The sequence below is a fragment of the Patagioenas fasciata genome, chromosome 1, assembly GCF_037038585.1.
Source record: "Patagioenas fasciata isolate bPatFas1 chromosome 1, bPatFas1.hap1, whole genome shotgun sequence".
Classification (NCBI taxonomy): Eukaryota; Metazoa; Chordata; class Aves; order Columbiformes; family Columbidae; genus Patagioenas; species Patagioenas fasciata.
Window position 1 is genome coordinate 190,344,200 of NC_092520.1, and position 27,865 is coordinate 190,372,064.

Sequence of the window (27,865 nt, forward strand, 5' to 3'; positions counted from 1 at the left end):
AACTCTTTTCCCCTGACTGAGTGTGGCCTGCTCTTCACAGAGATCTAGGAACCGTCACTGGCTTGAGCTGTCTCCTGGGGCATTGCATGGCCACCCAGGGAGAAGAAAACAAACACAGAAGATGGTTGAAGGCCAGCGGTTGAGGCCATGTCCTGACACTGTTTAGTTTAGCCATTTTCTCTATTCCCAAGCTTCTCTTTTTCAGTATTCTGATTGTTTCCTGCCTCGTGGGTATTAAGGAATCTGACATATTAAATAGTGTTGGCATAGGATGCCCGAGGGCTGTAAATGCAGTGATAAAGGGCTGCCATTCTGACTTTGAAATGTCTTTGTTTCTTGCAATGATGATCAAACACTGTACTTTAAACACTAATTGTAATCCTAATTCACTGTAACTAGAATGAGATAGGACATCAAGACAAATATACCCATCTTACATCTTAGTTGCTTATCCTGGGGCTCCTCTATATCCACAGAAGAGGCTGTTTTCTCAACTCTAGTTCAGTTTCTGCCCTTTAAACTCAGTGATGAATCCTCATTAGTGCTGTCATTCAGGGGACTTCTCAGCTCAGCCTCGTTATGTTTTCAGTCTGTTGCAAAGGAGCGGCAGAAAGGTTGGGCTGAAGGAAAGCATAGAAAGTGTACTCAGACTGACAGTTTGGTTTCCTTGGCCACAGTTCCTCCTCCCCAGGTGCTACTTTCCCATTGAATCTTTTTTTTTTTTCCAGCCTCTGGCTCTTTCCATTTGCTGCATGTGCCTCTTTAAACACCCAGACTCTTCCTTGTAAGAGCAGCAGGATCAGCAGGCTGGATTATAGTCTAGTGGGGAAGATGCTTCAATACCTCTTGGTTTTGTCGTAGCTCCTATGGCACATGTATCCAAGTTAGGGATTGCCAAATCTATCAGCTTGACAGAGGCGAGGCCACCACAGCTCCATGCTCCCAGGTCCAGCCAGCAGCAGGGTTGAGCATGTGCTCCCAGCCGGCACAGGTACACACCTGTTCACCACACACACACTGGTACCCCCCCACACTTGCAAACCACACATACACCCACACACAGCAGCCGCAGAGATCAGCACACACAGACACAGTGCGCACACAGATGTGATCAGCACTGGCAGCATCATTCACTCACTAGTGGCCTCCAAGCCCTGGTCCCACACCCAGGGCTGCACTTAGAGCCCCAGACACACACACACACACACACACACACACACACACACACACACACACACACACACACGTGAGAGAGCCTCGCTGCCAGGAAAAGTGATAGAAATGGAGCTTAATGAGAGGAAAGGACAGACTTGCCTGAGCAGGTGCAGGGCATGGCTGGCCAGGACTAGCAACCATCCCACTGCTTAGACATGACAAGCCTTTTCTATTGCTTTATTCCTCTGTTTTCCCATGCTTGTTACTCTTTAAAACATCTTGATACCTTATTTTCCCACTTTTGATTTCCTCCACTAAACAACCTGTAATAAAAAATTGGGAAGTGCTCTTCCCCTGCACCCCATGTTGGATCCCAAACCCTTAGGTAATGTGCTCCTCACCCTGCCCAGGTCCAGAAGGTGTTTTGGGGCTCCTGTTCACTCATCTTGATGGACACTGGGGCTGAGTTTCCCCCGGACAGTGGCTTGTGTCTCTCTGACCACATTACTGGAATTCCCTCACCCAACCTTGTGCCTCTGCGCTTCTTTGTGTGTATGTACACGTGCATAAGAGAGAAGTGTGTTGTGTGGGCAGATCCCACTCCTGTGATGTCCCTGAGAGCAGCTGGAGCAGGGAACTCTTTGGGCTTCTCCGCCTGCTGCAGTTTCTCTGGACACTGTTGGGTGCATCTGCAGGATCAGCTTTTTATCACAGAACCAGCAAACACAGCACTCCTAAATTCTGCTTATTCAGCAACATAGACATGGGTCTGAAAGTTGTAACCTGTGTTCCTCTGAGTTTCTCCCAGTAGAGTAACAGAGCTTCAGGCCTAACTAATCTCTTTTTTTTCTTCTCTGCAAAAGTAATCGAAGGATTAATAACAGTTTCTGTAAGAGAACTTTTGAATCTTGGTGATTATGCATCTATTGACTCTGTTGGTTTTCCATCTTACAAGTCTGTATCCAGCCAAGAGCAGGTTTTCCTGTCCCCAATGTGTTCTTCATTGCTGCATGTGTTTGTTTTCCTTTTGCCACTCTGCTCTGAGTGACAGAGGTAACTATCTCATATTTAAACTGCTCCTTTTCTTTATGTTATCTGAAGTTTAAATAAAGCAAATTAAGCAGAAAACTTGAAGACCTTGTGAATCTATGACTAGAATGGGTGTGTATGCGCACAAGCAGCACATTTAGGTACTCAGAGCTGTGACATGCACTCTTTTCAACTTTAATTTGACTCATTTGCTCATGATAAATCCTTCTATTTCATGACTGCATGCTACTTTTCCACATGACTTTGTCTCAGGGTGCACAGAACAGGGATATGAAGTTCTTTCCTGGATATAGTCCCAAGAGTTTCTGTTCGAATAACTTGGATCATGTAGCAGTGAGGGTTGTCCAATTGAAATTGTGTCAAGCAGTCTTTTTCCTTGGCACAGAGCAAGGTGGAGCTATTCTTCCCCCTCCTCTGAGGCTTGGAGAGCTGAACACCCTCTTAATCACATGAAGCGGTGTAGTCTTCCTCCCTCAGTGGAACGCAAGTACGAAAATTTGGTAATGTTTTGATTTATTTTCTTTGATCGATAATGGTCCAGTGCCACCTCTTATGCTCAGCCCCAAACCCTGCTACCAAGCCAGAGACATCACTGCAAATTTTCTGATACCTGTGACAGATGGTGCATATAGACAGTAACTTCCTTAGCTATAGAGTTGCCGTACCCATGAGCTTCTTCATCCCAATCTGATCATTGCATATCTCAACTGCATGACCCCCTATATGCACATCCTCTTTTTTCAGTTTTCACCTGGTTGTTCATCCCAGTCAATCTCTAGTAGCCTGTCTCTATTGTCTCTTATTCTGGTTTATCTGTCAGAGAGTTTCTTTCTCCACCTTCACCACAGGTAAGGAAGCATCCACACAGGTGGATTAGAGGTACCAAGTACTCCCGTTGCATGCAAGGTTAGGTATCTGTACCATAATGCTTTCTTGTGCAAGTGAGAAACATATCTAGCAGCTTTGACTGTGGTAGTCTACCTGGTGTATAAAATATATATAGAGTAAGAATTCCAACATTTGGGAGCAACTAGGGGTGTAAGCCTTGTTAGCTTGCATACAAGTAGAGCATACCATATTGGATTATTAGATGCTTTTAGTTTCACTGAGGCTTGTTATGCAGAAAGTACCCACGTGTGGAGAGCATACCAGAGTAATCTGAATGTTCATGCAAAGCATAGTGTGTAAGCATGGAAGTTGAAAAACAGGCTTGAGTGTTTGAATTGCCCTGATGTGTTTGCCATTGGGTCTGGACTACATATTTTCCTTTTGTTTTGTGGTGGGTTGACTTTGGCTGGATGCCAGGTTCACACCAAGCCAGTCTATTGCTACCCTCCTCAGCAGGACAGGTAAGGAGGGAGAAATTGAGATTGAAAAAATTTGTAGATCAAGATAAAGGCAGTTTAATAAAGCAAACATAAAGGCCATGCACGGAAGCAAAAGAAACCAAAATATTAATTTTCTACTTCCCATCAGCAGGTGATGTCCCGCCACTTCCTGGGAAGTGAGGCTTCAATATGCGTAGGAGTTTCTCCAGAGGGCAAATGTAACCATTAATGTCCCCACAGTCCTCCTTTCTTTTAGCTTTTGTTGCTGAGCAGATGTCATATGGTACGGAATATGCCTTTGGCCAGTTTGGGTCAGCTGTCCTGGCTGTGTCCACTCCCAAGATCTTGCCCACCCCAACCTGTTGGTGAGGGGGCAATGTTGGAGAGACAGCCCTGATGCTGTTGTGGCACTGGTCAGCAGTGGCCAAGACACTGGTGTCTTATTAGCACCTTGCTAGCTACCCATGCAAAGCACAACACCATGAGGGCTGCTATGGGGAACATTAACTCCATCTCAGTGAGATCCAATATGTGTTTGCTTTTGAACTCTGCTGTAGCTTAGAAAGTATTTTGACAACATATTTTCATACTTTCAGTTGACAGATTATGCCACGATAAAAACTATAGGTTGTTAGAGTTATGGTCTGTATTACAACTCAGGGAAGAACAATTGCTAGACTGAGACAGCCTCTCCCAGATAAACTAGGACCCATCTCATGTACCTGTCTTACATGCTGCAGCACTCTTCTCCTAAAGTCAGACTAATGTAATTTTTGAATGTACTTCAGTCACTTTTCTTTCCAGTATTCTGGTCATTCTTTTGTTGCACAGAAAAAAATATGTGGATATAGTTTAATAGTACAGCAATTTTTTGTGTGCTAACTTTTTTTGTCTTACAGGCAACCAGTTATCTGCAAAGTAAAACCACCACTTTAAATTATCTGCTGTAGGTCTGCAAATTTTCTTGTGGTTGTAGGGTAATTTGTTGATTGAAAAAGGGATTGCTAATGCCTGAATGTGATATAAATGGAGAAGGGTTTGTCCTGTCTCTTGTTTGTTCTTGTATTTGTGCCTGCAATAGGTATCTTTTGCTTCTTTTAGAGAAAGTTATCTGCCTTGTACTAGCAATTATTCCAGTGGGAAGATTGTAGCTGGTTGACTTGGTAAGTGGGTCCAGGGCAGTTTTAGAGTCTGAGATCAGGCAGAAAAGGGAAAACATCTGGCCAAATCTGAAAAGAGTTCTGGAAGGAACTGGTAGCTCTTGGCTTCTTACACTCATTTATTTTTGTACTTTTAAAATTCTGCTCTGAATTAACAAGAAAATCAGCATTGCAGCTTGGCCCTTCCTGATGTAAGGAAACTGTAATAAAATAATTTTTTTTTTTTTGTTCTTTTCAGACAAGAGTGGAAGCACTAGGCCTCCCCATTTATAGCTAGACCTAACATGTCTCTGCAGTACTTGCAAAAGAGATCCAGAATAGTCAAACATTACCCTGATTTTGTGGGTGAGGCACTGAGACAGAACTCCAAATGACTGTTTTACCCTCTAAATGCTGAACACAGATGTGGCTGCATTAAGTCTTGCAGACTGGGAAACGATTTGTGCTAAACTGCTCAGGGACAGATGAACTGCCCTGGCAATTAGACTGGTTCTGCTTGGTTCACACCAGCCTCTCCTCCACAAAGAATGCTTCCCTTGGCGCTTCAGATCCTCTGCTTAATTGTTGGGTAGCTGAGCCAAAATAAAACCATGATCATCCTCAAGGGGAGTGGATAGTGACTGTCCCCAGGATTCCTGCAGCCTTCCCCTTGCAGCTGTACAGCAACTCTATGAAGTATTTTGTGAATGAATTGGTTGCATCCAACAATTTCAGCCTCATACATAAGGTGGGGTTTTTTTTACACTTATAATATTACACTGCAATTAATCTGTCAAAAGATTTCAGCGTAATTTGTCTAGTTCAGCAGGTGGTTGCTGGACTGGACCATGCATTATGGCAGAGTAGAGTCAATCTCAACAAGTAGTATGGAGCACACTGTGTGAAACAGCAAGAGGTTTGCACATGGACAGGTGAACAGCTGCTCTCCAGAATAAGTCAGAAAATATCAGAAACTTCATTGTCTTTTCCTATGCTATCTTCACTAACCAGAGTGATCATTTCTTCATTGTTGGTGTAGTGAGTTCAAATTGGTGATCGCTCATGACTATAAATAGCCATGCCAAAAGAAAAATTAAAATACCTCCAATAACTACTTCTTTAAGGGGAAAATTCCTGCACACCTAGGTATGAGACATGCCCTACAAATGAAACAGTGATACCAAAAACTTATAAAAGGCAGTATCTTTAACATAGAAAGCATTCAGTCCAACAAGTGGCATTCTGATCTTTGCACAAGTGAGACAGCCAAGCTGCCATAGCCAGAAATAGTCTTCAAAGGATATTTCTCCCTGGAACGTTATCAGTGAAGCTCAGATCTTCAGGGGTGTAGAATTCCCACATCCCCAAACCTTATCACACAGCCTGCCTGATGCTGCTGCCCTCTGAGATGCTGAGGGACATAAAATCAAGCCCAGAGTCCAAAGCCAGGCAGTGAGGCAGTAGTTCTGTCTTTCAGACACTGGGTAGTTCTTCCACTCTAAACCCTTGACTGGCAAACCATTGTGTTCTATAAATTGACTACATTGCAGGGATGAAGCCTGCCTTGTAAAACATATTCCTTGGTCTTTTTAAAAGTTCGATTTATACACAAGTGGCTGCTTCCATAAATATGTGTATCCTCACTATACTCGGTTCAATATGTTCTCACTTCATTGCCCTGCAGGAGCAGAGGAGTTTGACTTTTTATTTTCCATGTAGACTATGAGAACTCATCATTCATGAAGCTAAAACCTACATTCATCAAATTTCATGTTTTTACAGATCAGATCACAACAGGCCAAAAGTGTATTTGAATCCAGTTTAGCGCATCAGTACCTCAACAATACCATTTCCTAAAAATCTTCTATTTGCATCTATGCTGCTCAAAGGTGCCTCCTGGAAATACGTTTTAAGTAGAGCTGAGGGGAATTTCTTTTAAAAAAGCACTATATGCAAATCTCAGGATCTCCCTTGGCAGGGGTTCTGTAGCCTCCTTAACGTAACATATTGCAGTACTTCATCCTTGTGGTTAGAAACTTTTCTTCATATAATCTTTGTGGAAAATTAAAATGTTTACTTTGTCTCTTGCCTCCAGTGACTATTATACAAAGGACAATTCATTTTGGATGGGTAAATATTTGGTTTTTTGGTGTTGTGGTTTAACCCCAGCCAGCTGCTAAGCACCACCCAGCTGCTCGCTCACCCCTCCCTGCTGGGATAGGGGAGAGAATCAGAACAGTAGAAGTGAGAAACTTGTGGGCTGAGTTAAAGATGGTTTAATAGGTGAAGCAGAAGCCATGCACACAAATAAAGCATAACAAAGAATTCATTCAGTACTTCCCCTGGGCAGGCAGGGTTTCAGCCATCTCCAGAACAGCAGGGCCCCATAATGTGTAATGGTTACTTGGGAATACAAATGCCATCACTCCAAACATTCTCCCTTCTTTTTTCTTCCCCCAGCTTATGTGCTGAGCATGATGTTGTACGGTATGGGATATTGCTTTGGTCAGTTGGGGTCAGCTCTCCCGGCTGTGCCTCCACCCAGATTCTTGTGCACCCCCAGCCCACTCACTGGGTGTCAGAGTGAGACACAGGGAAGGTGCTGACACTGTGCAGGCATCACTCAGCAATAGCTAAAATATTTTGATTTGGTCAAAAATCTTAAAGACAGCACTGTGTAGGCTGCTAGGAAGATTGTTAGCTCCAACCCAGTCAGACTCAGTACAAGGTCTTCCAAAACCCACCACCCTCTTGTGACCCTCTACTGAAACCATGTTTTCCAAACCTGAGAAATGGTGTTACTGCTGGGGTATGACCAACACCAACTGCAGCAGCAGTATTACCTCCTGTTCCTTGTAAATAACACTCATAAACAGGTTTTGTTGCAACTCTTAATGTCTGCAGGGTTATGATTATATAGAATAGTCCCCATTATTTAGAATTCTCTATGATGTGGAATAAATTCAAACTGCAACCCTAAAGGAGGGGAAGTCAGCTCTTTCAGTCCCAATAAGTCTTTGCCAACAACTCAAAAGTTATATAGGGATTCTTTTTACATATTAAATTGTTAATTCATACACAGTTTATGAATCTGGTCCTTTTCTTCAGTAGTGCTCCCTAGCCAGTTGTATCTGTCCATCTAATTTCTCCTTCCAAATTATGGCACTTTGAACTTGTTTTGAATTTCCTCAGGTTGAATTTGGACCATATGTCAAAATTTTGAATTCTAAAATGTCTGCCAGAGTACTTATAGTTTCCCTTAACTTGGTGTCATTTGCTATTTATAAATGCACTTACTGTTCCATCTTTCAATTTGTTAATGAGAAATTTGAACAGAACTGAATGTACAGTGGGGTATGCTTTGAGGTTCTACTCCAAAAAAAAAAAAAAAAAATCCACTTTGATAGTGTACATTTCATTTTTTCAAATAGCTGTGGACTCACCAGATAGGTACCTTATGTGAAAACAGTGTCTAAAGACTTTACTAAAGTTGAACTGTTTCATCGCTTCTATTTCCTTTGTTCACTTAATCAGTTACTCTGTCAGAAGAAATTACATTAGTTTTATATGATGTGTTCTTGACAAACAAATGTTGGCTGTTTCTTGTCATCTTCTTAGCCCCTAGTGTTTGCAGATTGATTCTTTTTAGGGTGATGGTGGGAGTGAGTGCAAAATTGCAAATAAATAAAAATAAAGCTGACCAGCCTTTTCAATTCCCAGAATGAATGGAGTACAGAAATATAAGCATAAAAGATGAAAATTTTATTTGATTTTTAAAGTGCTTTCATTTCAAGATTCAGAATGAGTATCTTAACACTAAAAAATGAAATTTCAATCTATGGTATTGAGATGACACTTACTCATTTGGTTATATCAAATAATGATTTGGTTATATCAAATAATATTTCTTATGTGCATACACATCTAACAGTTTTCCTGCAAAATCTACCCTCCAATGCCATAGCTCATGGGAAGAATGCAATGATTTCAAAGGTAGGAATAAGATTATTTCATTTTAGAGCTCCAGAAATTGTTGGTGTTCATCTAAAAAATTTATATGATGTAAGCCAAAAACCCCACTAAATCCCACAGTTCTCATTTTGTTTCTCTTCACTTTGATCTATAGTATCAGAATACAACCCCCCCCCAGAATATTTTTATAGAAAAAGTTAAATGTTTTTATTGGGCTTGGTCTCTGCACTGCTATTTCCACTGCTGCTAAAAACATGTTTGTTTTTTTCTCCCCAGATTATCTTTTCGATTATTTTTTCTACATTAACCATTTTAATTATTCCAAGGAACAAGTCAGAGTCAAAGCCAATAAAAACAGTGGTATCTTGTTGAAAATTTTAATTTATACATTATATCAATTTTTAGTTGAAATGTATTGCACTCTAAATTGTATATCATATACTTTGACTTGTTCAGAATGAGGGTAATTAAAGGTGGTCACAGCAGGCTGGAATCAAACAATGCTGTACTACTGCCTCTTGGATCAACTTGTGTTGATATTCTTAGGCAAACATGAGATACACATCTCAGGTACACAGACACTTTTTAAGATGGGACTGCAAGATGGGGCTACAAAGACTGGAGGTGAGGCAGGGAAAAGCTGACCTAAAAGAAATAGAAGCATCACGCTGCCAGCATAATCCATATCCATATTAAGGTTGCTTTGCCTGCATAATACGATGTAATTCTGCAGATGAACATTCCTTGTGTAGGCAAGGCCTTAATTAACAGGCTGAACTAAAAACCCTTGGTTTGAAAAGATTCTTAGAAAGAAGATGAACAGACAATTTTATATGCTCATTTTAAGAAGTTACTGCTGCAAAATGCAAAATAATACAAAGCAGTAGAGACCATCTCCCCAAGGTAGGACTTTGTATTGGTTAACCAGTCTACTGCTCCTGCATGCTGAGCTCCGCTGCTTTGCTGAGTTAAGTAAAGAAGATTTTAGAAACTGTAGACAAAACTCTTTGCGTGTAAAAAAACTTCATGTATATTGCAAGTTTAAATTTTCAGATATGAAGTATCCATTTTAGACTTCCATGGCAAATGTCCTGTAAAAGACTGTTCTGATATGAAGTATGCAGGAAACCAGCAAAAGAGTATGTACCTTGAAGATGGAATTATATAGACATTATTAATGTTTCTTCATTAAATATTTCTAAATACATTTTGAAGCATGAGTTTTTCCATACAGATGAATTGTATTACTACTGTCACTTCTGTTCTTCTTTTCTCTTTTATTGTAGTCTGTTTTAGCTCACATATTCTGTCTTGCTTTACTTGAGATATAATTTCTATGAAAGAGATCTTCTGTGTTAAAATACAGTGCCTGACAGCTTGTGATCCTTTGCCTGGGCCACATGATGTTACTGGAATATTAATAACACTACCACTTTTTCACTGAGATATAGTTTTATAATTATGAAATTTGCAGAATGGAGACAGATTCATGGTCTCATGATCATGGATGTTCATTTCCAGAAAAAGTTAAGCTGGGGGAGGAATTACACAGGCAGTTTCTAGGCTATATCTGTTCACAGAGAAGTCAGTTCCAAAACTAAAAAACTGTTTGTACACATGCCTCTCTCATTTATGTTTCCCAAGAACATGTTTTCAGGTGTAGTTGATGAGGAATGTATTTATACATTTAAATAGAAGTCAGACTGCTCTGTCAACTAAGACAGCACTAGGTGTATGCGGTTTTCTAATAGGAAGTCTCCTGTTTTCTATAAATAGATATGTTTCAGTTCTGATTGTTCTGTGCTGAAATAACTGGCGAGATGTCTAATTACTCTAAATAGGAAACACAAGTAATGGCAGGCATTCAACCCCTCCTGAAAAATTGTTCCTAGCAGTTAACTGTTCTACTTCCTGGGCACTGGCTTGAAAACTCACTATGTCCAAGTGTCCTTTTTCCTTCTCTTTGGTACATTCATATTGATCACTGTGTCCTAAGGGCAAATGATACACAGTACAGTGTATACTTTGGAGTCAGGATCAAATTCATCCCTGGCCAGGACGTATAACTATAAACAAGGGAAGGAAATGAACTGCTGCTGAGAAATGAAGTTCCCTTGAGCTCCCTCTCAATTTGCACACTGCTAAGCATTGTGCTTTATACATAGTTATAATGATTTATTCAAAGGTGTTTACTAGTAAAAGGCATAACCTCTTGCTTATCTGATAATTACATAGCTGGTGAGGTCATCAAGTAGGTTGTTAACACTCTCAATCTTTTGCACTAAAATGAAGTATTTTCTTGCATGTTTCTTTAATGTTTCATATATTTTCTATATATGCCATTTTTATCAACCTGCAGTTTTTGTTTGTTTCTTTCACAAGGGAGCATGTAGCTAATCTGTCTTGCCTAAATTTCACATGCCTTAATTATCCTGGTACCATAATACTGGTTCTCATATTGTGAAACTGAAGGATTCTTTACAGTAATGGGTGCAGTGTAACTTACTGAAAATTCATCTCTTCAGCTTTGTCACACTGCTTATAAACAAAAAGGTGGTTGTTACTTTCATACTCCTGAACTCATTCTGCGCAATCGGTTCATTACTGTACTTAACATAAATTGAGTGCTGCATCTCCTTAAGCAAAATCTGAACTCTGCAACTCTGCTTTGTGATTGCGATTGGCATAGGAAAAAAAAAAAAATTTTGAATAGGGAAATCAGCCAAAATAAATATCTCTTTGGGCCATCAGTGTGACCCAATTTAGAGGGTCATCTAATAAAATTAGGAAGGTATCACAGATGGATAGCACAAAATGACATAAAATGTATGTAATCTTCCCAACGTTGGGAAAAGAATGAAGCAACCAGTTGTTGAAGCAGCTGTCCTGCAGAGAGCTTTGACCTAACGCTGTACCCTGCCTTGGAGGCTGTAGATCTGCTCTGGCTGCCCTTTCCTGTTTGGAACTTCTTTATTTTTAATTGTCATCCTGTCACTGAAATAGTTTACTGAACATATTCTTGGTGTTCTCAACAGATGTAGTGATTCTGTTAAACTTTCAAGAGATGCCATAATCTTGAACTGATCCAGATGAAGGCAGTATGTGGAAGAAAATAACTACTTCAGGGAGCCGATCAAGCTTGTTTGAAGCTACACTGGCATTTCTATACCACATCACATGCTGCGATGTGTGCAGACTCCAAGATATATTTGTATCTTCTAGTCTGTAATGGTGTTTTAGCTGTTGCAATTTAGTTTTGCCTCTTCTTGAAGCAGCCATCTCTGACTCCAGTGTTGCTTGTTTCCTGACAAGAGAATCCCATTGTCTCACAGGTCAGCTTTGCCCCAGAAAGGCAGATTCAGAGCTAGCTCAGAAGCTGGCTAATTGCTCAGTGCAACTTAATTCCCACTTATGCACCAGTTCTAGATGTTGGCAATCTGGTGTCTAATATTTAGGAAGCTGCTACACAAAATTCAGGCTAGAAATTCCCGCTGCTTGCAATAGCATGACCAATATTACTTCCAGTAAAATTTAATTCCCAATAATGAAGGATGTCAGAAGATCAAACTGCACATAATGGATGTATAGGTGTGCACGTTAATGGAGTTCAGAAAAATAAGAGCAAATTGCAACAGCACCATGTTATTGAACTTTTTAGTTCCTGAATGATAATCAGATCAGACACCCAGAGACTGGATATCAGTAGGTAGGTATAACAGCAGCTGATTACTGTGAAATACCTGAGTATCTTTCCAAAGCTTAAACTGTTGTAGTGAATATGTCTTTTTCCTTTCTGCCACCTGTAGCTGTTTATGTACTTAATGCTCCAAAGTTTGCTGTTCCTCAGGATATGGTGCTAAGTATTTCTTTGTTCAAATAGGAATCGCATGATGTTTTATTTCTCAATATTTTTTTTTCTTCCCGATAGATGGTGTAAGCCCTTGGGATCTTTTGATCTGCTTATCTTCCAGAAAAAATGATGGTACTGGCTGCATTCAAATGGATGACTTTCATCATCTACAGTTATTCCAAAAGGTACAAGATTATTCTGTTTTAATTTGTGGAAATGAGAGGACAGGGCCAGCCCAAATTTTCAGTACCCAGTCATAAAAAGAAGAGTATCTGATCCTCATTTTATGCTACGGCAGCATGGTTTAACAGCAATACAATTTTTTTTTCAAGTTTCCTATCTACTGAGAAATACTTGTCATATACCAAAATTTTATTCTTCTTTACATCACACTCAGTGACCAAAAGCAATTTCTCATTTGGACATCATATGTTATTTTGGATCTAAGTATTTCCATGTAAATATTGAAAATTGTTACAACTGAGTGTCAAGTTTTCCTTTTCTTTAGCTTGAATGTTTGCATTCTTGGCCACCCTCAGCCAACAAGTCAGGCAGCAAAAGTGTCTACAGAAGTCGGAAGAAATTTAAGCACTTCACCTCATTAGAAAAGAGAATTAGAAATGGGAGAAATAACCAACAAATGGATACAATATTTCAGAATAGTAGCATAGGCAGAAGATAAAGCTGGACTAATTTAGGCTTCATATCTTATAGTGCTATGGAGTTTAATCTAATGTAATTGCTCCCTTGTAAACATAACTTAGGCACCTCACCAAACAGTGACAGTGTTCCTACAATTGATTATGTGCGAGCTGGACCAGTGTTCTCCTTCAGGCCCTTCATGGGAGTTCCTTACTCTGGCACTACAATCTGCTTATTCACAGTCCAAAGCATCAGCAGTGCCAACACTTATTGGTATTTTCAACATTGCTTTTTTGTTTGTTTCTTTGGTTGGTTGGTTGGTTTTGGTGTTTCGGTGGTTTTTTTTTTTGGTCTACACTTAAGCCTATTGTGGGCACAGTTTAGGTTACTTTGATGTGCAAATGTCTAAATAAGCAGCTGACTTGTTGGTGAAAATATGTGACTTAAACTGAGGGCTTTGTTTGGAAAAGTGTGACCAAACTATGGATAAAGCTTGTCTTATATTTAAAGTACAGTTTCATAGATAATAATGTCAAGACCCAAAATTATAAACTCTGACCTGAGGGGCAGAGAGAGTTAGAGATGCTTTTGAAAGGTATTCAGGTTTGAAGTTCACAAAGATGCAAAAAATGACTGTGTGTCCACAGAAGTCAGATCTAGGAGCATGTACACTGGGGTTCCTGGGGACAGGATGCCTTATCTACGTGTATCCAGTGAGATTTTTATAGCAGTTCCAGCGTGCTAAAAATACACATACTCTGGATTCAGGTCTCAGATCATAAAACAGCCCAGGCTCCTGCAAACTGCTTTTTGCTCATTCTATCCATATGATCCTAGCTGAGCCCCTAATACTGAGCAATATAATAGCCCTTACAGCACTCTGCAATGTCCAGAAGTTTCACACATGAATGACCGAGACATAAGGTGATCAAAGGAATTGTCCAAGTTCCCTCAGGAAGTCTGCAGTGCAGCGGGGACTTAAACCAGATGGACCGTATCTCTGGATAACTTTAAATATTGGACTGACATTACTCACTGTTGGCATGTCCATACGTCGGTGCAACACCGTTCTTTGTTGCAGAGCCTGGATGTGGTTTAGCTATGTTAGCTAACCACTGTTCTCCAGCACAGCGATTCAAGAGGCACAGGCTATTTCCATGCTGTGAGAGACAGTGATTGATAACTGGAAGAGAACAGAGAAGCTGCAGAAACAGAAAAGGGGGTAGGGGAGGTGTGAAAAGTCAGCAGCCAGGAGGAAAGCCAGAAGTCTAAAATTTTGTGTAGTGATGGCTATGGAGGAAGAGCCCCCACTTTAATGTCATTATTCCACATTGCAGGGATGGTGAAGTTGTAATTCCTCTTTGACACTAGCAAGAGATTTGCACACGAGGTGTCTCTGATAAATTAAACACAAACTCATTGAAGGCTCCAGGAAAAAGAACACTTCTCTGAATGAAATAATTAAAGCTTATCTTTTCATGCACAGGTAAACCTACTTCCAGAAATCCAGCATTTCCTTTGTGGAAAAGAGGGATTATGCCAGATAACAAAAGTGTTTTCAGGTAATGTAATTTCTTCAAATCTGCATATGTGATGATGGTCACAGGAAGTCTCTGAAATTAGACTGTCACGTTTGCAATTCTTTTTTATTTTTAGTCATAAATGCCTAGGGATGAAAAAATGAAACAAGAATGATAATCCATTTTGGACAACACTTAAACACGCTTCAGTTATGCAGTATCTTTTCAGGTAAAGATATTGCATTGTTTAGCCATTGCATACTGCAGAAATAATTTGGATATAAGTGTCTTATTTTTGGACTGTTTTGTGTTAATATAGTGTATTGATGTTTACACTTCAAAGCCCTGGGTTCAGTGTAATATGTTTGTTCAGCTTTACAAAAATGTTGTGGCATGGAGAAGGAGTAGGAGTCGGAGTTTGATTCCCATCCAGACACAGTTTACTGCTAAAAAGCCTTTGTGTATTAAGATCATCGACCAGTAAAGTTTAAAGGTTACGGGCCTGTTGCCAGAGAATTCTAATTTACTATGAGTGAAATTCAGCTTTGAATAGAAACTAGAAAAAACTTTTGTGCATGGTATTAGGTCTTTTAGAGCTGCAGGGGGACACATTCTGATCTCAGTTACACCACTAAATAATCAGTGTTAATGCTATTTTGGGTTTATGATCTATCTTCACTGTATAAACTTTGCTTATAAGAAGTCTTGTCTTTTTTTTTTTTTTTTGCATGTAATCCAGTAACAACCAACCCCACATGTATTCCATTAGTATTTAGCCTTGTTTTCAGACAAATAAACACGATTGATCAGTTTGATTTTCCCTCTCCTCCTCTGCTCTCCCTCTCCTCTTCCTTTTCACCTTTTATGTGTATGCTATCTTTAGCACATAAAAGAAGGATTAATTACAATCTCATTTAACCATTTAAATGTCAGGTATCTTCTGCACCAGTATTCTAAGCTTCCCATTAAGCCCACGGGGAGAGAGGGACACCTTCAAACACCACTTTATTTTATTCTAAACTATGTGTTTAAAATAAGTGTGTTAAATTACTCTCTGCAGGTACTCACTACTCAATTAAGTCTCACCACAGACTGTAAATGGAGCCTAGACAAGTCACTTAGATTAAATACCTGACACTTGGATGCTTGACTAAATTTGAGGTTAGGTGGTTCCTAACCTAAGCGGAGTATATTTTACCTTTAAAGATTGATCAATTTAAAAAGCTATGTGAAGTGTTTCCCTTAAAGAACTGTATGTTGAGGGTCAGTTTAAATTGAACAAAACTGATCCCAAGGAACATGCAGTATAAGCAATATTAGTCCAGGTTCCATGAGAGTCCCTTATTGTGAAGTCATATTACACCAGGTAAGTATATTCTGCTTTGGCTGAGGTTTAAGTATGTCTTTAGTGATGCCTAGTGCCTTGTTTCCCTTGCACTGGAAAGTGAATTAGAAAGTATTCTGATATAGTACCAGTTTCAGACAAATCTGAGCAGATTTCTAAAAATTTCAAGGACTTCAGGAATTGGTAGTACCTACCCATGTTGTAACAGACTGCCTTCAAAAAATATTGGCTTGCCCTTCTACTTGGAGAAAGGCCAATTGTAGTAGTTTTATTATTTTGCTACTGCAAAACCGCAAACACAAGAGGCACTCACTACACACAGGACTTTCCTCTTAAAATATGCACATTTTCACTGGTGTCCACAAGCTGTGGTACAAGCCACTCTGTCTATGTGGTCTGCTAAGCATTCCAGTGTTTTCTCTCCTTTATGGAAGGGCCATTTGTAAATATCTTAGTGCATACTTACATTATTAGTGCTTTCCTAGCCTTTCTGACTAATGCTGAAATCTGATTGAAATCAAGGTCGTATGTGCACCCAGCAGCAGGTGTCTGAAAGTCCTACCCACACAGTAATGGAGGATTATTCTAGCAGACTGATGAAGCACTGTCAGATAGGAAAAGGTCCATCTCTCACCTTCCAGTTACCAGTAAAACAGATTTTGCAGTAGTTTAAAACAAATAAACAAACAAACAAATCCATCTCTTAAATCTAGGTGTCTCCACATCAACATGTGGCCTAGGGGCTGAGATAGCAGTTTCAACAAAAGGGTCTCGTGCCACTTGAGATGCCATAGAGAGTACAGGACTCCCAGTAGGAAGGGCAGATTTGGCACAGAACCTATATCTTTGTGGTCCAGCAGCTGTAGGGTCAAAGGGATATCCTATGGTGTCCTAAATGACAATAGATGTCTGTGTGTGGATAACTGAATTTAACACTTTATATCTAAGCTTCCAAAATTAACAGAAGTACAGCTTAGAGTGAGCAAGCCCAAAAGAACCTTTACTTTAAGTGTAATTTACAGTTGGCTGAATTTCTCCACACTGATTGTACAGACTACACTGATGTCCACTGACAGGAATGAGAACTTAGACAGTGGCACACAGAGGATCATCTTTGTATAGACCAGACCTCAAAGTGTCTCAATCCAGAAAGGAATCCCATTCAATACCACTTGTCTCTGACAGCTAGTTTTCTACGAGTGAAATTCACCCACATAAGGTAACATTAAAATCAGAAGGGTAAATCATTTTATTTCAGGTTAAGAAAACAAGAAGGCCATCTTAAAAAAGCAAACTTCTATGTAGAGTCAAGATTTCAGATCCTCTCCTCCCCGTCCATTCATCTGATAAAGCCAGCTCTTTCCGCTTCTTTCTCTAACTTGCCTCCTCTGACAGACCTTTCTTCTCAAAACCAACAATGTTGCCAATTGTCAGGATTTGTTTGACCCTCAATTTTAAAATTATTTGGGAAAGAATAGTTTTCATCAGTATTTCCTCCACAGAAGAGTTTGTTTCCTTTCAAATTAGTCGTGTACTTTCACTCTTGTATGTTTAAGTCAACAGAGGTTTTCTGCAATTCAAGAGGATCAGTTGGTTTGCTATGACTGCATTTGTTGTTTAGTCAGCCCCACAAGGAGCCAAGCAATTTCCTGTAAAAGTGAAAACACAAAGTTACTGCTCTAAGTATTATGTTATCTAATTAAAGACACACTAAGTTGTAGAAAGAAATATTAGGCAGCAAGGCTGAGAGGATTGGATTACTGAATTTACTATGGGTATGACAGTGTAGATATTGATAAGCAGTGGGTACAAGGATAATGGTTATTTAAAAAAAAAAAGTTATTCTATTTGTTGTTGTGCAGCTCTTAAGCTGCTAGGTTTTGTATTTAAGAGAGCTTGACCCTTCTCATATCCTTTTTGTATCAATATGGGAAAGAAAAAGAGTTGTAGAAAATATCAGGTCATTGCTCATTTCTTTGCTTTGTCTCTTTATTGGAAAATCTTTTTGTCACTCTGAAAACTCAGGTTGGTTCTACCTATATAGGGGGAAAACTTAGGCATGAACCAATGATGACTCCTTTTTATGAGACAGGAGAGAAGCTGGGAAGAGGAAAAAAGTTAGGAAAGACAGACTGGGGGAAGAATTTAGAGGAGCAAAATATGTCAAAATACGTGTGATGTGTGTGGATAAATAGGATTGAATAAGAGAAGCAAAGAGGTGAAAGCAGTTCCTGGAGGATGGGCACATGTGGCAGTGAGTTTGTGATGAGGCCTAAGAACGGTAATGGATCTGAAAATTCAACACACAAGACACTGATAAGTGCTTGCTGCTCAGTCTGAAAATATTGGTTTCACTCTTGCTTTTGCAGGGCACTTGGCCCATTTTTTAATTGGGTGTCTTCTGTTTGCTCACTATATGGAACTTGAGCCATGAAGAGGTTCTGAGATGTCTATTGAATGACCAAGGAAGGCTCTTGGCACTTATTGGTCAGGTCAGCAAAAGCTGCAGCTGTTGCAGGGATCTTTGAATGAAATCTTCCTGCAAACATCCAAAACCTAAAAGCTCTCTGAGGTTGGAGTATGACTGTTGAAGATATTTCAGGTGCTCGTACTTTGTATCTCACCACAGGTGGGCTGAGAATGGGGCTTGGCTTCCTCCTGGAATGACCCTCTGCTGCTAGATGGAGAGGACTAAGGTCCACAATGTGAGCAGAGTTGTCCATCCTCAGTTTAGCGCACAGGAAAGGCACCCTAATGTATGCAAAACAAATACTCTCTTTGACAGATTTTGTCTGATAAAGTAGTAGGAATACTTATAGCATTGCCTCCCTGGTTTTCCTGATCTCTGAACAACCCAGACTAGTCTGTCTTTACACACAAGCATTTCTCTTGCTTCATCACTTCCAAGGCTCACCCTGGGCCATGCATAGCTGTTTTCTCTACCCATCCAGATGACTGACTCTTTTTAAAGTAGCATTTTGCTGTACACCTTCCTTCTGTGTTTGTTTTTATAAGTGCCACTAGTGCAGAGACTTTATGAGTATCTACCAGCCTTTTGTGCTCCCTGGCTCACCTGCAGGGCTGGCCAACAGCATTAATCACCCAGAAGGTCTTGGGATAGACACAGCCCTAATGAAATTGGGTGGGAGGGAGAGCCGAGATAGTCCAGCTGTGTGACTGTGCTCTCACTAGGTGATATGTTTACTGTCTGGTGCTAACCTCACTCCAGCTTTCCTCTCCTCTTGCTTAGAAAATCAGCCCTGCCTGTCCCCAGTGTCCCTGGGTCACTCGGGAATCAGTGGGAAGGGTGATGAGGGGAGGGGAGGGGAGGGGAGGGGAGGGGAGGGGAGGGGAGGGGAGGGGAGGGGAGGGGAGGGGAGGGGAGGGGAGGGGAGGGAAGGAAGAAAAACCCCACAGAGCCACCTATGTAAGAGAGAAATTCCAGATTAAATTTATTTTCTGTTGTAATAATTCAACACCTCTGCTACAAGAACATGCTTTTTACAGGGAGATGGTTTCTTTTGCCAGCTGCTGATTATAAATGTCTACACATCAGTTGTGATCAGTTTTCTGCCTGCTACATTTCTGCTACTGAAGTTGGAAAGAGCCTCAAGAATGGCCAATAAAATCAGCATCTGATTCTTTTGAGTTTTTTTGATTACAAACTACTTGGGGCAAGATTTTCTTTGTTTCACAACAGGGTCAGATCTCAGCTAGGACAAAAACATACTTCTGTAATAACAAATATGAGAAGACTGAAAAGATGTAAAACAGCTAAATTAATTTGATTGCTTGGCCTTTACTGTTCTATATTGTACTCTTTTACTATTACAGAATTGTAGCTGTGGCTCTGATCATGTAATAATCAGCCAGCATTTTCACCCAATTGCTTTCTTCAGAGTTGTATAACTTATCTGTAAATTTAAGTTCTGGTATGAAGAGTACACATGGAAGAAGCAGCCCTTTTGGAAAATATTGAGAAAAACCCTAAGCCTATCTTTTAACTGTGAGCATGGTTTAGGAATGAAGAAGTAAACATGTTTAATGAATACTGTTTAACATGCATCTGACAAAACAGAGAAGCGAAAAACATAATAAATGATTAATCTAAACTGAGACTGTATTTGCTGATGTTTTTAAACGTGAAAATAAACAACACATAGATTTCGAAATGACGCACTATCATCTTTATAATTCTGAAACCTCACAGGAGCCTTTAAGCATGAATTTCAGTGCATTCCAACCCATAGTTTAAATTCCTTTCCCTTTAGATCTGCTTTACTATGAACTTTTTTCTATACTGAACATAGATAGTTAGTTTAAATTTCCAGAAATGACTAGACTAATAAATTGAAGTTTCTCCATTCCATATATTCAGAGTGGGTTGCTTTGAGGTTAACTGTGTTACAGAGGGAGGGATCACTGCAGTGTTTGAGCAGAGAGACCTTTTAAGGACAGCTAGATCAATAGTCAGTAGTGGTTGGGATGTAAAACGTGCAACAACATGCACATTGCAAACGAAGCTTATAATACATGTCAAAACCATCACAGGGCTGTAAGCATCAAGAAAGAAATCATATTTCTGTGAAATCGATGGAAATTCACCAGGACTTCACTGGGGGCCAGGATTGCCCCTAGTCTTCCTGGCTTCTTTCAAATACTCAGCATCTGCTTTGCGTTTGACACTTTTCTAAATGCAGAGATTTAAAAACTGAGTGTTAAAGGTTCTCTCTCTTTCTTTATCAACCTCAAAGCATGATGTGTAAGCCATAGGAGAGTACTAATCTTTGTTTCACAGTCTTTTCATTGGATAGGTCAAATGGATAACAGAAGGCAATTAAATGGAATCGGTCCACTTTCTGTGACAAGCCTGCAATGACCTCAGGGCATGTAGCAGCAGCAGTTCAACTGAAGTCATCCATCCTCCAAAATCAACACTGAAAAATTGAAAAAATGTGTTTTCAATGCTCATTACTTTCATGGTTATGCAGCTTAGAGCAGGTTACTATACATGACTGAGCAAAAGGTACTGGATTTGCTTTATTTTTACCAAAATCTGCTAGTTGTGGAGGTGCTCAGAGGTCTGTCTAAGACTTTGTGAGAGCTATTGAAGCATCTCCTGATGTGAAGCAATCTTTGCAGCTGTCGAATACACCTTTCCAACATTGGAAAACTGCCCGGTTGTGAATACCAGACAAGCACCAGGTTGTAGCAATGCATTTTGCCCAGTCCATATCAGAAATAAGCTCTTTGTGCTCCAGCATCCCACACCAGTCAGGCAGGTGGATGACCCCAGCACAGGATGCAATACAAAATTCCTCTGACCCGCTGAAATACCTTATCAGAGAGCAAACCTGCAAGGCAGGCAGAGAGGACCTCTTATCAGTCCCTCACGAATATTGTGCTCCAGAAACTGCCGAAAAATTATGGGAGGTGACTATAATTCTTTTTTTTCCTGTATGAGAGGATTCAGAGTCCTGCTAGAAACAGACTACCACTGTGAAAATCTAGGAAAAAAGTTCAGAAGGCTTCATGCAGATGGAGAATCTCCTGTATACTTTCGGGATGTTCTTTAATGTACTTTAATGTTCTGAAGTGATGTTTTTCGTGCTAAAAAAGAAAAACAATTGGATGAAGACTCTGAAAGTACAAATGTGCTGAACTTACAGTCTGCTTTATGAAAGATATGAACAGTGAGCAGGGCTCAGGACAAAGCACAGCACCTTAATTACGTTTCGTTACATCTCTAGCCTGTGCTTCATTAAACAACCAGGAGCTTCCAAGGTGACCTGATTGCTCTTGAATTGTTTCTTATGGATCTGACACTTGATGGGCACTTTAGAAATGACAGTCAATAAACAATAGTCTTAATTGTTCCTTGCTCCGTGTTTGAAGTGTGTAAAATATAGCTTATTTGATCTTGAATGAAGTAAAAAAAAAGTGAACAAAAAGGAAGCATATCATAACCCTTCTTGTAACAACAAAGGATAATACAAAAGGAAGTATAAAGAAGAGGACACATTATCACTCATTCTCAGTTTCCTTTTCTTTCAGTTGAGTGTTACTCACTTTGTTCAGCCAGTAGTCTTCTGCTGAATCCATTATCTTTGCAGGTCACCAGATGTTCTTGTTAACCTCACTGTTCCATTTACCACCAGTCCATGTGGCTGCAGCCAAGTCAACACCAACCTGGCTCAGCTCCAGGAAGTCTTAATTCGTTCAAATGTACTTCTAGCTATCGGTAAACCTTTTGCTCACTCACACGCCGTAACTCTTAAATCAGCTATTCTTTATTGCATGTGGGTTGAATCTCATGTTACACTTCAGAACTCTGAGCCAAAGACAAGTAAATAACTTGAGAGCCAGAGGTGGGGGGAGAGGGAGCAAGAAGTCATAGTTGTGTAAAATACTTGAAAGGCTGCATTAGATGTCAGTGTAACTGCTTCATTAGATATCAGTTGTCGCAGTCAACTCATCTCTTTGACTCTGTTGTACTTTGAGAGATTGCAGTTGACAGAACAATATCTACCACCAGTTCATGTGACAAAGAGGTGCTTAATTTTTTTGATCTAGAGGTGCTGACTTGCTTTGGTGGATGTTATACCTCCTTCTCACATGTGCCCCCCAGATGTTCCTGTGTCTTAGATTTGTGTTTTACCCATTGCTGTGGTTAAAGGGCTAATGTGTGAATTCAACAGAGAACTTGTAGTGGCTTCCTCACCCATCAAAATGGCATCTTGGAGAACACCCCAGACAGAGGTAAAGTGGTGCTGTTTGTCAGTGTTTTCAATGGTGCCATTTCAGAGATATCAGCATAAGAAACCCTCTTCAAACCAGAATTTTGATGAAGTGAAGCATATTTTTTAAGTGAAAGCAGGTATCCAGCCTTAGGCTCTTTGCTGTACACCAGATCATCACAAACAGCCTGCAGCTGCTCCTCATGAAAACCGGCAGTTGGTGTAGCCTTTCAGTTACTGGAGAGCCACTTTAAAAGGGAAAATATAATTTTCTAGTCTTTGTTTGGTTTTGTTGTTTTTTTTTTTTTTTTGTGGGGTTTTTTGTTTGTTTGGTTTGTTTGCTTGTTTGTTTTTAATCTTCAGAGTCTACTACAAAAATTACCGATATTAAGATCCGGATTTTTGAAGGTGAGGATGTAATCTAGACATGATACTGTGGTGCTGGGACTCTTTCTAACTTGCTTTCCCAAACTGCCTGACACATCAACTGCTGAGCCTGCCTCACCTCTTCTATTATAAAACGTTGATGTTATCTCCATACTTCAAAAGGACTGTTAATTAACAACAGCTTGTAGAGTGATTTCAAGATGGAAAAAACATGGCAATTACTGCAAACAGTAAAAGCACTGCAGGCTAATTTTCATTGATGGTAATGTTGACTAACAAATTTACATCCCTAATAAACAGTGTTTCTGCTTTTGAGTGCAAGAACAGGTGAAGAGTTGCCATGAGAACTGATGCAGCTGAGTGTGCTGCAGTTCAGTGCTACTGACATCTCTTTATTATGATGATAACTGTATTCATTGATTAGTAGGAGTAGATTTACTGAAGTGAGGGACTATTGCTCCCTCATTAACTCTTCCTGGTGGTCTACAGGCTGTGTGTCATCTCGAAGGAGCAAGCACCTTGTGACAGTCTCATTCCCCTTTCTGCTTCTTCCAGCCACCTGGCAATGGGCTCTCTCACAGATGGATGCTGACACGATCCAACAGAAGTGTGCAAGGCACCACACAAACAGGGTGCTCCCTAGCATGAGGAATAATGTATGAGCATTGCTCCTTTTTTGTTCTCAATACTAATTGCCAACACCCTGTATTTGTTTAAACCTCTCTTCTTAAGGAGATTGTAGGTTTCCTTTTTTTTTATGTTGAGGCATTTTGCAATGACTTAGGACAATGCTAAGGAGCTTCTACCCAGTAACCTGAGAATTTCAGGGCACCTGAAATTTCATCTGTCCCTACCTTTTTGTTTTGTTTTGTCATATCCAACTCTAGTAAATGGTCCACCGGGTAGTGGCAAATGAATTAATGCCAAAGTAATCTTTTCTATTTCCTTAAAACAGCTAAAATTCTCATTTTAGAGGAGTAAACATAGATATAAACCTCATCTCCTGATTTTCAAACCCTGCCTTGTGAATTAATACCACATTGGTTACTTGTTGCTGTAGCAACACAATTAAAACCATGTTTTAAAAAGAAAAAGATGTGTTCTACATTCTCCTGAGTAACAAGCTGAACAGCACTTCTCTGCTGCCCTGTTCTTATTTTCAGTGAAATATTAGCTTTCTTTTAAATTTAAAAAATGTGGTTTGTGCCTTTCCTTTTCTCAACATTAAGGTCATTTTAACTAAAGCAATTGCTGAAAAATGTGTACCTTTGTCATACTTTGACTTTCAGCTGATCAGCTGAAAAGATCTGTCATTCTTGTCCTTTGCATGGTTCTGTTAATTTTGTCAGGTAGCTATGACCTAATGTAAAAGGTTGTATATGTCATAGGGAGCTTGGTCTGGAAGCACAATTCTGCCTCCTTTTAAGCTGTATGCTGGAGCCATCAAGGCAGGACAACCTGTCTTTCTCTTGATGTCCCCCGAGGCAGCAATGACAAGGGGGTAGCTTGGACTGCTGACATCGGCTTCATCAGGTTTTGTGTGACTCTGATTCCACCCATGCTCAACAGATTGGTATCTTGCTGTTTGAAGAGCTAGGCCATGAGATTTAGGAAATCCTGCGTCTGACGGCACTGGGCTGTTCCTGATGGATGTGCTACAGTACCAAGATACAAGGGAGCGGGTCTTAACTCCATAACTTCATAGACAGTTGCAACAGCAGAAGGCTGTGTCTTGCCTTTTTACCAATGTGAGGATAGATCAGATAAAGGTCTTTGAAGTCATGTGTGCACTGTGGAAGGCCTTTATGTGTTTTAATAATTCTGGTTTTACCTGAACTCCAAAGCTGTATGATCAAACTTTACACTGTGGGAATTATTTGCAACTGCAAATAAGTAGCGTAGTTTTCTTGCAGAGTCAATGAAAAACCAGCCCCCTTCAGACAGCAGTTCCAAATCAACATTTCCCTTAGTGCTCCAAGGATTGGTTTCTCTCTCTCTCCATTGCCTAAAGACAAAGCCTAAGAATACTACTTTGCTAATATAGACATTTCAGTTAGGTGACTAAAACAATACATAAGAGTAGTTGCAGTGGGACCATAACAAATTGCCATGGTGGAGTGCCATTGTCTCTTTACAGGGTAGAAATTGCTGTAGTGAAATGGTGTTGTGTCTTTACAGGGTGGATATAGAAAAAATAGGACCTCATTTAGCAGGTCTGCTCCCTGCGCATATTCAGAAACAAGTCCGCTGAACAAATGACTTAATGGGAGTTTACTGGCTTATTCCTGTTATCACTGCAGAGCCAAATAGGGAGAGAGTAGTCTACCAAACAGGTAGTCGCTTACAAAGTCCAAATCAGTTATAATGCATAACACAGCTCAAAGATGCCAATGACAGTATAATCTGAACATGAGGTGCTATATTAATAAGCGCCTGGTTTTGGTTAGTAAAACCTTAAATCCTGCTCAACAGTGCATGGAAAGTGAAGGAGAAAATTAATTTTAGATCCCAGTTGAGCTTGGAAGGCTGAACTGAGCTGATGTGATGAACAGTCGATAAACACAGACAATCACAACGTAATTTTAACAGGATCTGTATGAAAATGAGTAGTACTTTTCCATGAATGGCTGCTCACAGCTCATCACCAGAAACACAACTTCAGTTTTATTTTTCATTTCATGCACCGAAGTGGAGAATGCATGCATTAAAAGAGAAGCTATACAAATAAATTCATAACAGCATGGTGCAATATGTCATTAAAAAGATGAGTAATGAAGTTTGGAAATAATGTGAACAACTTGACATTTCCCTGACTGTTACTTAAGAACTTGAAATCTGAGCTGTCTTAGAGTTAATGAAAACCACCCTACATGAAATAATGACATAATGTGAGGGCTCTGAGCCTTTTTAGCAGCATAGTAAAAGCAGAAAATACATAACACCTGTTGACTGATCTCACATCACAATATTTTGATTAGTATTAATAGTCACATGCCTCAGTAATCTTGAGGACTCTTGTACATCAGTCCTGTTGCCTCTGCATTTGGTGGCAGAGCTAAGCCTCCTATAGATTTCAGTAATTACAAAATGTAGCCTTAAACAGCAAACCTAGGAACAAGGATATGTTTTTATTTACTGAGCTGCCTGTGTGATTACAGTGGCATAGTCCCTTGGTCCTTAGTCAGATAAATTTCTTATCCCTTTTGGTTGTAATTAGGGCTATGTGAGAAACAAAGTTTTTGGTATTGTACATTTAGAAATACAGGATTTATATTTGGAAGGGGGAAGGGGATGGTTTCTTCTATGCAGTACTCATACACTCTTAAAGCGGGAGTTGCAGTTGAGCCTCTGAGCTTGCAGCTGGCAGGAGGTGCTTGGTGGGTGTAAAGCTCTCTGCCAGCAGATCCAAAAAGGATTATAGCCTCAGCATTTGTTATTTTACATTTTCACCTGATGCTGGTATTTTCTTTCTGCCCATTGTGTTTTACACTTATTATCTTTAACAGCAGGAGTCCACCGCTGCTTCCAATGCTTTGCTGACTTTATCATCCTCTTGGCACTTTTTCAGGCCTGCAGCTCCCAGTCATCACCCCAGAGTGCTCCGGTCAGCCTTGGCTGTCAAGGGCCAGCGTTACAGGCAACATGTCCCAGGGCAGTGAAAGCGCTGAGAAGACACGTACAACCCATCATCTGCGGTCCTGGTGGGAGCAGAGCAGGAGCGCACAGCTGTAAGACAAAAATGAAACCCCACCCTCAGAAACTGCGAGTGCTTCATTGCAGTTTTGGTTGAGAGTCAGGGACACACAATGTAGCAAGAATGCAGCAACTGGAGCACTTGGATGTCTTGCATCTCTTATACTTGCACAATGTTTATTTCTGTACTAGCCAAGCTTCAATGTTTTTGTGTGTGAACAGCTAAGTCTTTATGTCGAGGGTATTGAAACATCTAGACAGATAAATACAGACCCAGAGACACCCCTGAATGTTTAGGTCTTGTAGCAGCTGCTCCCATCCCTGCCTTGTCCCTACTGCAAGTACACATCTGTAGTTCTTTACACAATCACTCTCCCTGAAGTGAAAAACTAAGAAATATGTGAGGACTGGCTCTCCAAGTGCTGTTTCCTATGTTACATTATCTCACAAATGTTATGCTCTGAGGACCTACTGTTCTGCAGAGAGGAGAAAAAGGTCTCTTTAAGATAGATATTCTTAGACACTCTTAACAGGAAGCAAAACTGAGGTCTGTAAAGGCCACATATTGCCAAACATTACACAGAAATGGTAGGACAGCCCTGTGTCTTTTTACCAGTAATCTGTCTTAGAGACCCGTAGTTTGTATAGTCATCTTGTCATTGCATTTATTAGAGGGCAGATTGAAACTCAGAGATTTTATCAGACAGAATAGCAATCACATTTTTGAATATGCCCAAGTAATAAGCTTTTATATAGCAGATTTTTTTTTCCTGTCCTGTTTCGATGACTGATTCTTTTTGTGTGGACTATGGGAGCTGTAGGCCAGTATCTAGAGAGCCATGCCACTTCCTAGACAAAGGTACCTTGCATAATTATTTTATGTTTAGTTCATTTGTTCTGGGTTATTTATAGGTGTCATAGTCACTCATAATATTTGGAGTCATAGTTCATGGCTTTCATTAGAGAAAGCACGAAGTGCCACATGATTTTGTTCCTGTATTACACTGAAGGAAGTGCTAACAATAGTTCAGTCTTTCCATAGTTTGT

The 27,865-nt window shown here is 40.1% G+C and overlaps 1 protein-coding gene across 2 annotated transcripts in view; it reads left to right on the forward strand.

The window, feature by feature from the left end:
• Positions 1-27,865, forward strand: part of CPED1 (cadherin like and PC-esterase domain containing 1) — a 149,851-nt gene that overhangs the window by 23,104 nt on the left and 98,882 nt on the right. For both annotated transcript variants that reach the window (XM_065845802.2, XM_071803357.1), the window contains exons 4-6: positions 12,573-12,679; positions 14,623-14,698; positions 26,694-26,853. In XM_065845802.2, the coding sequence (XP_065701874.2) occupies positions 12,573-12,679; positions 14,623-14,698; positions 26,694-26,853 (343 nt within the window). The remainder of the gene's footprint in view (positions 1-12,572; positions 12,680-14,622; positions 14,699-26,693; positions 26,854-27,865) is intronic.